General features: G+C 42.0%; 1 protein-coding gene across 2 annotated transcripts in view; it reads right to left on the bottom strand.

Moving 5' to 3' along the window:
- The window catches only part of pdzrn3b (PDZ domain containing RING finger 3b), an 82632-nt gene extending 74627 nt beyond the window's left edge, over positions 1-8005 (bottom strand). Inside the window, exons 1-3 of one of the 2 annotated variants that reach the window (XM_076141125.1) lie at positions 7092-8005; positions 2192-2278; positions 336-443 (exon numbers count right to left, since the gene is read on the bottom strand). In XM_076141125.1, the coding sequence (XP_075997240.1) occupies positions 336-443; positions 2192-2278; positions 7092-7805 (909 nt within the window). In that variant the 5' untranslated portion in view covers positions 7806-8005. The remainder of the gene's footprint in view (positions 1-335; positions 444-2191; positions 2279-7091) is intronic. The other variant, XM_076141126.1, reaches the window with a different exon arrangement.
- Positions 8006-14922: the final 6917 nt, after the last annotated feature.

Raw genomic sequence — 14922 nt, 5'->3', positions numbered from 1 at the left:
GTTTATCTGATTCTATCTACAACGATGCAAACACTTGTGAGTGTTGATTAGTGGAAGTGCACGTCAAAACAATGTTCTGTCTGCACTATTTATTTCCTTGAGCGGAAACGCAGGAGACTAAAATGTAAACGCTTACACGAGGCATCACATTTGAAGCGAGAGCTTAAATTTCAGGAGTTACTGGAACAGGAATACTTAATGGATGCTTCATGCTTCCTCACTGTCATCATCTTTATAGAGCTGACAACAGCTGTCACACAATCAAAGTTCCCTCTACATCAAACACTGTTTTGTTTCTGTCTCCGTCTAATGAAACACTTCAGTAGGACACATACCTCTATTATTCTGTCGTGGATTTCAAGTCCTCCTTCTTTATCAGCTGGACCGCTGTCGACAATCTTGGATACGAAGATCCCTTCATTCGAACTGCTGTCATTGTCCTCCTGTGGAACAAATCACCGTTACTTTGCTGCATCATAAAAGAGTAAAGCATTGTTTTGGAAGTACAAGTGCAGGGGTTTATGTAATCAAACTTGCAGCTTAAAATCAAGGCGGATGTAGTCATTGAATCGTTGCCACAGAACCAATTGTCTCCTCCGTCTCCTTGCTGGGGAGGTAAATGACAGCACAGCACAATGGCACATGGTGAACACTATAACAGCTATTCTACCTGATAGATGATGATGACAATGCACTGACGCTGTAGCCATGACCCAAGAGTCAGAGCTGAGATTGGTTTAAAAAAAAAAAACAAACAACTCTTGATATCCCCCTCAGCACTCTCTGCATAACCACATGAAAGTGATTCTACACTCCAGCTGAGTGTGTGACACAACTCCATTTTAATGGCATACTTAAAGAAACCTCAAAAGACACGCTGAGAACGCTGTATTTAATTATTTCTGCTTCCTCTTTCAGTTGCATCATATACAATTCGTCATTGCATATAAAAGGCTGTTTTAACATAACAAGGGGCTTTAACATATAGTTGCATATGTTACATTACATTACTTTACATTACGATCATTTGGCAGACGCTTTTATCCAAAGCGACTTACATTACATTACCACCCTTCGCAGAGGGGGGAGCAATTGAGGGTTCGGTGCCTTGCTCAGGGGCACCTAGGCAGGGGCTCGAACCAAGCGGAAGCACTACCCACTGAGCCACTGCCTCACCATGGATGTTGTGGACACCATGGATGTTGTGGACAAACTCCAAGGATGTAGAAACCACAGAAACCTGGCAACTAATTACTCCTACAAAGTTATGCCAGAGTAACAGCCACATGAAAGAGAAAGAGGGATATTAGTTATTTCCATTTTAATGAATAGCTTCTTACACGGCCGCTTAATTTGAGGCTACAAGGCCGAGCAAAAGCTATCTCCTCTCTCTGGTTGAGTTTGATACATGGTTCTGTCACGAGACGGAGAAAGGTTGCAAATCTCCAAGACCATAGGACTGAGGCAAAACAGCAATTTTTTTTTATGCGTCAATCTTTTTATAGTCTGCAGCTATAAAACCTTTGACTGCGATAATCTATGTCGCTACAGCAAAGTGCGTCACTGTGGCTGTGGAAAAACAGGCCGGTAACAGTCGAGCTCAGTCCCAGTGAAACAGATACGCCGAGCCCCATTTCAATATAAGACCTCGGCGGCGCGCAGGCTGCAGAAAGACGCTCCATGTATGGCAGATGGAGTTGTAACCAGTGTTGAGATATTTTGAACCCGTCACTCAGCGGAGCGTGTGGCATCATTAATGTCTTTCACTTCCGAGCCTCAAGGCAGAAAACATTGCGGCTGTGAAACTAGTGAAAGATTCAGGCTGGGATAAAAGACCCTTTCCACTCCTCTGTGTTTACCTCACCACCAAAATCCCCTCAATTAAAGACAAAACAACTGTGGTCAAAGCCATAATCCCAGATTTAACTCTCATAAAAGTAATTATAGTTTTTTATCTGTAATGCCAAATCCACTAAACCAGACCAATATATAAACACAATAAAACTTGGTATATGCGGTCCGTCCATCCACAGACATGAAAACATGAGCACGGCTGTCTCGGCTGTATTGGTACAGTGAATGTTTGTGGCGTTTGAAGTATGTGCTTATTCATTCCCGGGTTGCCACTTGACACTTGGCCGTTCGGCGGAGGAGATGAAACGTAGCGAGGAGACGTGTCTTTGAAACCTACCACGCATGGTCTTCCTCCTATGATGTTAAAGCCCAGAGAACCGTCCTCGCGAAGAAGGACAACTGTCTCGCTTTTAGTCTCGCCTTCCTACGGACAGACAGACAAGAGACAAGAGACACGCATGAGGAGATGGCAGGAGAGCGTCCGAGGTTCTGATTGGTTAAACTTGGAAAAACTTAAGAGAGGAAACGCAGAACGGAAAGAAGTGAACATAATTACTACCTGAAAGCATCACAGTTTAAAAATACCTTCTACTAGTAGTTGTAGTACAAGAATTAGTAGTTTAATAGTTTTAGTAAGCGGACTTTGGAGGGTGTTTTGAAACAACTGAACAAATTAAGGTAATCCATTCTAAGACAACAAACTGTTAAGTATAAAATATGAGTACTTAGCAACTTAGCTTGGGTATAAATGTCTAATTATTACAGGTGTTTTAGATCTAGATAGGATCATCAAATTGAAATTTTAATCCAAATGAGGTCAAAATGTGGGAGGATGATTTCGATGATGTCATAATTTATGTTCAGTGTGTGTAAAATGCAATCAGGAACCGGATAAAATGTTTCTTTGGTGTATCAGCTTGGTTCTGGATCACTTTCTTTCTTAATTTCATGTTTAGCTTTTTATACTTCTCGCATGACTCCAACAACGCTCATTTGGATCAGGGTCCTGGTTGTTATGAATATTCTGGCATGGCTGTTGCGCATCTCTTGCTTTTGACAATGAATCAATAAAGACTGGCGTGAAAGTGTAGCAGTGAAAGTTGTGGATCAGTTGCCTCTCTCGTTTCACATCTTCAACATTCTCAGAGACGGAGCCAAGCCCAGAAGCCACCCAGCCACCAGTTCAAAGCGGCACTAAACACCCCTTCCCTCTCACAAACGTTTAGCGTATCTATAGTGTATTAATACACGAGCGGACCTCTCTGTCAGTGCTATGATGACACGAAGAACTCTGGGAAACTCACTGAGTCAGCTCCTAATCTGTTTTGGAAGGGGGAATTTAGCGGCGAGTTATGAGGAAACATCATTTCAGCTGCCACTCCAGAAGGCTGCAACACACAGCGACTAAATATAAAGCAGATATTATTGGCATGTACAATGTCCTGGCAGCCATATAGGCTAAGACCATCATGTGGATGCAGGAATGTGCACCCCTGCACCGTGTCACTGTACCATTAGGAACACATGCCTCCACATTAGACCGGAGACTAGAGCCTCTTACTGTAAACTGCAAGGAGTAGTTGGCTATAAACGAGGCGCTTAGTTGAAATGTGAGAAATGAAAGTGTAAATAAGTAAATGCATAACAGATTTCTCACTAATTGACGTTAACTACATTCACTCATTTGTGTCTCCAGTTGCTGCTACACACACTCGCCTGTATATTTTATGTAAACTTTGAGGTCAGAATACTAAAACCACCAACCTAGACGGCGAAAAACAAAGTTGTCTGCTTTGGAACGCCATAAAAAACAACTTCCAATTTCACTACAAGCGTAAACAAAAATGGTGACAATGTGAAGGAAACCAACTGAGACGATACATGAATCAGTTGAACTAATCCTGCCGTGCGCAATCTGTTTCCACTCATAAATAAGCTGGTTATCGCTTTCACAGGGCTACAGATGTGACAGTGGTTGGCATTAAAGCCCTCACAACTTTTTTTCCGGGATTCCATCGGGCCTCAACTCAATTCTTCAAAGAAAAGCAGGAGACACCCGGTATCCATCTTGCCTACATGCATGCACAGTTACAACCTTTGCTAATGATGTTTGCATATTTTGTCTGTGGGAGCCATAAAACGAACTCAAAAGCTCCAAATCCCACAGAAAAAAACTTGTTTACAAAACAAGATGACGTATCGTGAAGTGATGAAAAGTTGCATTTTCTTACTTCCAAAAATTCCCGAACTTAATTTGGAATGAGAAGTAAACAAGCCTGTAATGTGCGAGAGGGGAAAAGGCCGGGGAGGACGGAGTGTTACTGAGCAAAGCAAGAGACAGGCAGTGAGACCTTGGTCTCCTCCACACACTGGTGACTTGGCACTCGCTCCCAGCCTTCCTTCACCTCAACACCAGTCACACTTTCCGAGCTTGTCCACTGTCAAACTGCCTCCCTTGCGTCAGCCTGTTCACGTGGTGCATCTAATTATAACTCAAGCACTGTAATCCAGAACGAAAAAGCCAAAGTTTGTTTGACAGGGAAGTATTGATTTACGAACTTGGTGCGTGATCAAGAGGCGGCAAGTCGGTTTGACCCGATGAACTGAGACATTTGGGGCTTGGGAAAGATGCTGCATGCTTTGCTTTGAAATCAATTAGCGGCGCTTTGCACGGTGACGTTAAGGTATGTACACACCAGACGAATCAATCTGCTTGTTTGAAGGAGGAGATCACTGGAAAATTCATCTAGAGAGTCCTGGAATGTTATACCGTTTTGATGTCATCGATCGCTGTCATAACTAATTGACACCCACATATCGGAGGGAACTAATAGGGAGAAAATCTACTGAATTACCTTATAAATTAATGCTTGAAGAAGAGACACAATTATGAAGCTGATCAAATTGACCTGATGATGAACCAGATCAAATTCAATCTCTTTGAGGCCTTGTGACTTTGATAGATGCTCTTTATCGAATCAAGTAGCACAAACACTGTCATCCATACCAGCTGAGAAGGAGCTTTAGTTGAAAACAGAGACGAAGGCCTGAATGGGAAGTGTGACAGCAACTGTAGCCGGCCTGAAATGAACCCGTAGAGATCTGAGCTCTCTTTCTTTTTATTTCTTTTCTTAGCTCACTGAAGAAGACACACTTTGACTGTTAAAAAACACACAAAAAAGGCAGAGGATTATTAATGAAAACACCACTAGGATGCAGTCGGTTATTCCACGTGGCCCAGATTGTCCTCATACTTCTCACAGTTCCAGCCTTGGATATTAAATGGACGCAGAAAAATCCCCCATCTGCCCACGGGAAGGCAAAGCCAAGCCCCTTCTGGAGTGACGAAGACTCCAAATCACAAGTAGGTTACTGGTCATGTCTTGCGCACAGCGATGAGCCTGTATTACCTCTTTGGCAGAGACTCGGGGGGGAGGGGACGTCAGAAGAGGCCACACACTGCAGTATATCTGATAAAACCTGATGGCCTCAGCCGGGAAGTTGGACTCCAGAGCGAGCTTCAGTGTGGTTGCAGTCAGCAGATCGCCTCCCACAGCTAATTCCACTTGTGTCGCTCTGATTCATTCTGCCACATGTGCACTGAGGTTCTCCTACCAAACAATCCTGTTCGCCGCTTGACTTGACCCAATGAAAAGAGTCTTTTCAAGCAAACAAGCTTACAATCTAACCACATCATCTACACAATGTTTTCTTTCAACCTGTTCTCTCCTCTGTGTGGACCATTTCCAAAACAACTCCTGAATTCTGTTTACGGCGTGTCTGAACAGGAGTAATTATTTACTCTGTTTACACTAAATGTGTTCTAAAGCACAGCTGAGGGAGCTATGATAACCAGCAGATAGCACGCATCTCTACACCAGCATGAGTCGTTTCACAATTTCCCCGCACTGCTGGCTTTTGATGCTCACCAAAGTGCTGGAAAACAGATTTCACTGGGAGTCCGAGCCCATGATGAACACATTAGAAACAAAAAGAAAGAGAAGACTTAAAAGACTTAGGCAAGATTTGCTGATCTGTTTCTGTTGCCATAGGCATGTAAAACATATTCTGTGCAAAAATTTATTAAATTAGGAAGGATGACGAGAGCCAAGCCAGTTCCCGTTCCAATTTCTTCCCGCAACTTCACTGTCCAATCTGTGCAAATGGAGGGCAAATCAATCCAGATTTTTACAACAAAAGCATGATAATAAACTGGTCACTCCCTGGTGAGCACAGCAGGGAGCCCCCCGCCCCTCCTCACAGTAATACAGTAATCCAATCAGTGAACTGATTTATGAACTGCTGGATCCTCAATGATGTTGGTAATTGATCAGTAAAGGGGGTATTAGGTTTTTCAATTTGAAACACGTTTTATCCCTGGAGGAGAAGTGGACTTTCCTCACATAAACCCACAGATTGATCCTGACAAACCGTGATTAAGCAGAAAATCCTACAATTTGTAACACTGGTGATTGAAAAGCGAAACATTGCGAAACTTTGGTAAAGTTAACATATTGTTTGTTATGCTGGATCAGCCAACTCAAGTCTCCAGGAAAAACACTTGAGGATCTAATCGCCCCCACAGTTTGGGAACTACCGTCTTACCCCCTACACTTGTACACATGTTAGGTGGCAGTATGGACTTTCATCATTTTTAATTTGTTATGGTTGTTTTGAAGAAAACGTGCACAAGTGATGACGGACAGATTCAGACAAGCAGGCGAGGAGGAGGCAATATAACTGAAACCTGTCTCCTGGTGTGTACAGAAGTGCAGTAAATATTTGGCCCTCCCCCATTGACTGCCAGCTGGTCAGAGACACAGCTGACATCCATGTCTCAAAGCAGACAGACTGGAGGGACACAACTCCTGAGCTTCTTCTGAGGACTTTGTTAAGAAGAAGAAGAACCCAGACTGAGAAAGTTTGACGTCCAAGAAGTAAACAACATGAGAGTCCAATAAGATATAAGAAGATAAAGGGACCACACATGCTGGGAGAGTTGATTTAAACATTTTTTTAAAGAAATTAATTTGAGGGCTGAACATTTTAAACAGGGTGGTGACAGTGAAAACAGACTGCTGATGCTTAATTAAAGAGAAAAATCTACTTTCAGTGTCAAATGCCTGTCAAAACAAACACATTTAAGCATTTTTACAAAAGGAATATGAGGTATTTGTTAGTACTGGTGAAACTCTTTCTGCTGCCAGGAGGATGAGTGGAAAAAAAAAGTTGTTTACCTTGCATGTGAACGCCACAGTCTTGGAGAGGGAATCGATCCTTTCGCTGTATTCTGTAAATTTCTTCTGGTATTTCAGCGCTGTCATCTGCAGCTCGCTGTGCACGGCGGAGAGTTGCGCCAGCAGCGACTTCTCCCTCTTGTTGGCTTTAATCGTCTCTTTCTTGAACTCTCTATCCAGGCAGATCATTTTGCACTGGAGCTCACTGTTCTGCGCCTTCAGGGCTCTCAAGCAGCAGTGGCTCTGTAATTTCTGCTCTTTGTAAGTGACCGTCAACCCGCAGCCGCTCTCGCATATCCCCGCCGCTCTGTGATCGCACGTCCCCCGCACATGAGCATCCATGTCCCGCAGGTTGAGCACCTCGTCGCATCCTGTATTCCTGCACTTGGCCGGGGAATAGTCGCACATCTCGGCGTGCTCGGCCAGATGCTGCAGCTTCACCACAACATCGCAGCCCCTGGCGTGGTTGTCGCACTTGATCTCGAGCTTCAGGATCAGGTTTTTCAGGGGCAGGACGTGGTTCAGCTCTTTGGTGGAGATCCGCTGACATTTGACGGGGCAGCTGCTCTGCTGGACGACCCAGGGCAGCACGCAGCCGGCGCAGAAGACGTGTCCGCACGGAGTCGTCAGCGGGTCCTCCAGGACTTTATTGCACAAGTTGCATTTGAAATCCGGGTCCACGGTCCCATTGAAGCGATCCAACTCGAATCCCATGGTTTCAAAGTTCGAATCCAAACTTTGGGACTCCCCACCCCCGCAGAACTGAGTCGGAGCTGTGGGGCGTTTTTAGCTGGTCATCTGGTGGAGCTCTAACAGACCGACTACGAGCGCTCCTCTCGGTCTAAACTCAACTAATTGACCGAGACTTTTGATGCCTTCAGGAGCACATCGTAAACTTTTCACTTCCAACTTTAAAACTTGAAGACCCGAGGAATGAACCGAAAACAAAAAAGATTCAAACAACAAAAGTTCTGAAGTGGATTAAAGTAGGATAACTTTTGTATTCTGGCTGTAGAATTAAAACGACAAAGTCTACATCAACAATGTGTAGTTATTGTCAACAGCTTCATGTATCACACCTTGAAGTCAGATCTAACAAATTAAAATAGAATGACACAATAACAATAAATAAAACAATAAATAAAAATGACAGCATATAAACAAAGAAATCTACGTTCAATTTGTCTTTTGCGCGCTCTCAAACATAAAAGGCAAAAGTCTGACAGTCTTTGAAGGCAGCATTCCTCTGGGTGAAAGTGTGCAGGAATTCTGTACCGTAACTACACTGTGAAACGCGCATGTGCAATTCAGATTTGCCCTTTGTGGCCACTTTTGCTGCCCTAAAATACAAGTTTTATGTTAACCTAAGTTATAGGTGTTTTGAAACATAATTTCTTCACCGTTTTACTATATGTCGTTTGGACATTTGTTATGTATATATTGTTTTATGGGACTACTTTGTTCACCTATTTTGCTTTTAGTTTAATTTTTTCGAGGTGGTAACATTTTATGCTTACACTTTTTTAATGGTTATGCTCTGCAATTTCTGTTTTATCTTCTATCCCCTGGAATGCAGTTAGTGCTTCTCACACAAAGTGCTAAAAATGTCATTGTTAACCACTAGACAATCTTTTACTTAAAAATAAACACTTTCTTATTAATGGTTGTTGTTTGTTGTTCATAATTTGTGCAGTATGAATCCCCTGGAGACTGGAACCTTGCACAACCTTCGTAGTGTACTCACATACTAATAAACCCGACCTGTAAATATATGATGTTCTATTTTAATTTCATACACAGTGTGGACTTCTGATTGAATACAGATTAGAGAAAGCTCCATCACCCTCTAAATTGTGTATTTAATGGCTTTAAAAGTGTGTGAGTGGCCAGTTAAATGCCCAGATGCTTCACTGGATGCTTTAAAGGGTCCTTTGGGCTCTCAGCTATGAAATTGGGAATGACATGTGCTATTTGATGCATTTTCCTACATTTGGCGCATTGCCTTTTATGTGATTTTACTGTTTGATGTGTTTGTATGCCTCAGACACTTTGATAATTTGGATTATATGTTGCATATAATGACTGATCTGTTGCTATCAGTGGATTATATGGATTTATTTACTTTTATATTGTTGAACTGGGCAGATTCTGAGCAACAGCTCTATCTCCTTGGAATGGTTTTTGTTTGTCTTCAATGTAAATTTATGTTTCTGCGGCAGAGTTCCAATACATAAATGTAAGACAAGGTGATATGACTATTGAATATTTACAACACGGTGGGTGAGTGTTCAGGCATGCATGACACTTGTGAAAACAAGTAGCTTTGGGAGGTCATTACCAAACACAACTTGTTTCAACACAATTTGACAAAGGAGGAGGTTGAGGAAAATAACCCCCAAATCAGAATATGAAGGATTCAATTAAAATCTACACACCGCTCTCCACAGTGATTATGTAGAGAAAGCATGACATTCTTCTGCTTTATGTAAATGCTTAATAGGTGGGACTAGTAAAGACAGGGGACAGCTTCTGGTCCGACCTGCACCACATACAGGCCCTACTTGGTCTGACCCACACTTGATTTGATAGCCATTTTACCAGTTTCCTGCTGTTTGGTAAAACCACTTCAATGCAATGCTATGCTCAATAAAACCGTTCCATGTGTGCGTTATCCAGAACTAAAAACAAAGGCTTATCAAAGATTCCACGGACATAGTGTGACAGTGTCTGAGCATGAGGGTAATCCTACACTGATGTTATGGGCTTTGATGGTGTGGAAAAAATCTCCATGTGTGAAAACATGTCACAGGTTCTTGTTCTGCGAGTTTCATAAGTAGATTTACATGTATATGCAATATTGAAAATATTTCTCTTCTTTGAGGTGATATTGTAGGTGATGGCTAGAAATTTAACAAAACATCCTGGTGTGGAAACCTGATACACTTAGTATGTGGTGTCATGTTGAAATTCTGGAAGAATCTATAGAAGAAAGACGTGAGATCTTTGATGTTTCACTTTAACTGTTATTTTCTTGGCCTGTGCCAGTTCTACATATGGAGCAACATAGGCAGGTGGTTGGGGCCGCATGACTTCTGGTGGATTTAGGTTTAAGTATCTAAAAAGCAGATTTGTACAGGCCTGGGTCTTGACATTAATTTGGGTTGGGATTTGCGGTTGAATGTAAAGAAAGAAAATGTACATGACATCACGTGATAATGTATCTGTCTGGTGTGAGGAAGAGAAAGACGAGAAAGGAGGAGGAAAGAAAAGAACAAAGAGCAAAACACATCATAGTCTAGGAAGTAGGTTTAACCACATAACTGGAATCTCCTCACGCTCACGCTCACACACACACACACACACACACACACACGCACACACACACACACACACACACACAAACACACACACACACGGGCTATATGGCTCACTACAGTTCTATATCATTACACAGTTCAGAGCTTTGGGTTGCCCTCAAATTGGATTCTACCATGTTGCTTCAAGATTGGCTGGCACAACTGTACAGGAATATGCAAATCTGTCAGTGCTGCAGAATCAAACCAACAACCTTTCTGTTATTGCCAGCCTCTCGACCCCTTACTCAACCAGCGGCCTGTGATTTATTATTTCAGTCAAGGAACAAACACTCCGGCTGTTTGTGTGTAGCTGTTTACTGTGAGAGATGCCTGTTTGGTCTGCCTCTTCAGTCACAGAAATGTTTGCTCTGAAAATGGAGTGAGAAAAAATAAACAAACAGTGAAAACTGGGATATGGTTGTTTTTGTGGACCGCTTCTGAGTTACAGCAAGCATGAAGCTGTTTGGAACTGCTGTGTGTTCAAATATAAGGTGAGACTTTTGTGGTACAGTGTGTTAAAGAAGCTGATATGCTATCTATTGGAGATGGGAATGGTGTGTTTAGGAATGTTTCCCATGAAGCTGGATGAAGTGTCAACAGTAGGGGCTGAGACAAGTCCATGTTGGGTCCAGCCCAAAGACAGACGACGTCGTGGGAGAGATAAGAGTTAATCCCAGTCCTCCAACTCAAACTGTGAGTGAAGGATCGGGACAGACTGGAGACAAACGCTCCCACCAGGCCTGTAGGTCAAAATAGCATTTGAAGCTATTTTCAATTCACAAATCCAGGCCAGGCGTTTCTAGGGCAGCAGTTGATTAAGGTTAAGTATTATTCTTTGTGTGCTCGCCTCCAGCACATACTGTAATGTAATAATCATTCTCCCAGGATTTTGGCACACTTTACATTTTCCTGTCAAATTCTTCATGCACTTAAGTATGACACATTGTGTAGCTAATTCAGGGATCATAATCAGATATATTGTTTTCATAAAATGTATAGAAAAAGTGTTGATAAAGGAGAAAAGTTCATGGTTCCACAGGATGACAGTTGTTATTCTTACTATTATATATATTTTTGCCCTTCTGACCTTAATACTTTTTACTTGTACAGCACTTGAATGTATTTAAAATAATCCTTTTGAGACATTGCACGTCAAGGCTCATATACTTTATAATGTGTGTTGTGGCGAACATGTAAATCAAAAATCTCAAAATTCAAAAAAATCCGAAAAGAACTTTAACATTTGGACTGGCAGCCGTTGGAGGGAGTGTCTCGCCTGTCTCCCTTTCACCCTAATTGGCACTTGGGTCTGAAATCCCTGAATGAAAACAAACACTCTAATGTGAACGCTATGTACACTTACTATTGGCATATTTCTTCAAAGCCTTTCTGCCACTTACAGTATGGAAACTTGGAGACATGTTTTAAGGTCTTATTTAGGATTTTTAAGTATGAGTAGGTGTTAAAAGTATGATTCCTGCATTGAGAAGTGCAAAGTTGTGCATAGTCAATTTGAACTGGTTTCATACACCCAAACACATCCGCATGCATAATACCACCTACAGCATACAGTAACCACCAGATACAACTGAAATAACCACGTATCCATCTTATTAACCAAACAGCAACATCTTAGCTACCATTTTGAAGATGTAAGCAGCAGCTCAGGCAATCATTGAAGCTTGTTGTGGGTCTTGTGATACGTTTTGTGGAGGCGGTCAGCACATGTAAATTTTCTTTTGAACATCTTTTGTCTTTTCTTGTTTGATTTCAAACTATCACATAATGAATGCAAGAAATAATAACTGTGTGTTCCTCACTGAACAGCCAAGTAATGAATGCCATGAGTGACATGAATAGAATGGTCCTGGATTTCATCGTTGGACCTTCAAACCCTGTGCCTTTGTTGTGAAGCAACAGAGAGATCTTGGTTTCAGCATGTGTGATGAGGGTGTTTTGAACAGCTTTGGAGTTGGGCCATTTAGTAATCATCGCCACTCTTCTTTAGATATGTCAGAGACATGAGGGCCATGTGGGAAACTGCAAAGATGAGTTATTGCTCTATGGGATGTCTTTTCATGTTGCACTGAAACATGATGTACTTACAAAAGGACTACGCTATCCATCTCGGTGTGGTTTCCCATGTGCTTGCAACCCTCTTGGGAGTCTGTAACATTGTCAAACTGGACTCTAGCCCAAAATGATTTATATGCTAAGAGTTTGGTTTGTTTTTCTTACAAACATCAGTGACTTATTGTGCCGTTCACAGGGGGAACCGAGGTTGTGTGTCTCTTGTGCCTCGAGTGAATGAGTAACTTTAAAGGTCTCAGGGTGACTTCACCAGACGATAGTCGGACAGGTTGGGCTTGTGGCTGGGAACTAACATGGCCACGCTCACCTCCATGAACAACTGACAGATAGTGTAGTGTAAACCAAACAAGCACTCTGACCGTGTCAGTCTGTTGTGACAGGGAACAGCAGCTCAACCGTCACAGTAGCCTCACAGGGATAAACACTTGAATCGGCAATGATTGCACAGTGCAGGTGTTAGCGGCAATGTTGTCAAAATCGGCTTGTGAGGGCGCAACACTTTCAGTTTGATGCTGACATGTTGCGCCACGATCTCGCTAAACAGAGCGTGTTTGATTGATGTCATGATCACATTAATCAAACAAAAACAGATCGGCAGGTGAGATATGTAAAAATAAAGTAAATATTTAGATCTCATGAAGCAGACTGTTACATATTCTCTCAGGGAGGTTTAACAACAGGATATGGGTCAGTAGAAGCAGGAACTACCCCAAAGCAAAACTTCATAAGCCAAGAAAAGTCCCTGTTTTATATGAGCTAAATCCAAAATCTGACCCATATCTTCAGTTACATACAGTAGCTAATTAAATCTGCACGGGATACTATAAAAATTGTTGAGACAGAAAAGTGGATATGTTATATCTGTTCTGACAACCATCCATGGAATATGTAATAGCACATACAGCATCACATTTCATTGTGTTTTACATTCTATAAAATTATGTGTTCTTCAGAGTAAACATCTACCTGATAAACAAATAATACCACCAGAGTGTGATCTGCTAAGGATCTTGTATAAAGCCCTGGGCATCTTGGCAGATGGACTAACATAATGCATTAGTTACAGAGGTTTCCAAGGCACAAGTGTGTAATATTAGGAACAGATGAGTTCTTCAGCAGGAGGGGGGAGGGGGGGGGGGGGGGGGGGGGTTGATGGAGGAAGGCACTTGAGAATCTCCAAAACAGGATGGAGGATAATAATCAAACGTTCCACTCTGAAGCCTGTGAAGCACCGCTGATTCTCTAGAAGCTTTGTTCCCTCTGGGTTCATAAATAACATTCAACGTGTATTTGGCACATACAGGATCTTATCTCAGACACTTCAGAAAAACCTTCTACAATGACCTAAGAGATATACATTCATAAAATAAGTTTATCAAATGTTTTAAAACACACCTGAAACTTATTTTTTAGCTTCATTAGAAACTCTAGAAAATACTTCAGTCCATCGGACACTTTGATTGGCCTCAAAAGCTTTGCTATTAGAAGTTGAAATGTCTATTCATGGTCCCCAGATGATGATCCCTAATTAATTTTGTGTGCTCTTGACCTTCATTCTGGTGCCACTATCAGATCAAAATTTTCCCTTTGCCAACACTTACTACACTAACAATTGGCAATATATCTTGAAACCTTTTCAGTTGATGCGATTATTCTCACTCTCCAGAGGATGAGTCCTGATGAATCCCTAATCATGCGTTATTGCCACCACAAGACAATTACTTCCACTTCCATGCAAAAAAAAAGAGTTTTACATTATAATTTTCAGGCTGCGTGAAATTCACTGAGCACATTCATGCTCCCCAGAGAAAGAACCTTTGCATTTTGGACTTAACATATCCTTTCATCCAGCTGCATCCTAAGGATACCTCATTTATCATCATCTGGGTATTCATGTCGCCATGGAGATAGACCTTTTTTATGTGAATGACTCTCATGAGATACTTTGCAAATACTTTGTCCTGGTAAAACTTGATACTAATCAGCAAAGCCATCATTACACTGTTTATACCGTTCAGCATTTTTGTAATGTGAGGTGTAATGACTTTAAGAGGCCTCATCAAGGTGTCTTCAGACTTCATGTTATATTATATCCATGTTTGCTTATGTACCCTGACTGCAATTGCATACATGAACACAGTGACCAGAGTGCAGCAGTTTGTTAGGTTTTTTTATGGCACTTTTTCCTCTCGTCTAGCACCTGAGGCAGAGTGACAGCACAGCGTTGCAGCTGCAGATAAAAGCTGCTACGCTGAAAGCTTGGTGATAATGAGAACAGCGACCATGAACCAACAAGCTGTGACTGCGGTGTTGACAGGCCATCCAGCAGGCACAGTTCACACTTACTCACTCCTGCTAACGGCTCATGCGTAGCTGACACAGAT

This window comes from Genypterus blacodes, unplaced genomic scaffold (assembly GCF_046128005.1).
Source record: "Genypterus blacodes isolate CSIRO-AG114 ecotype Tasmania unplaced genomic scaffold, CSIRO-AGI_Gbla_v1 ptg000017l_1, whole genome shotgun sequence".
NCBI lineage: Eukaryota > Metazoa > Chordata > Actinopteri > Ophidiiformes > Ophidiidae > Genypterus > Genypterus blacodes.
This window is presented reverse-complemented; position numbering and strand designations above follow the sequence as displayed.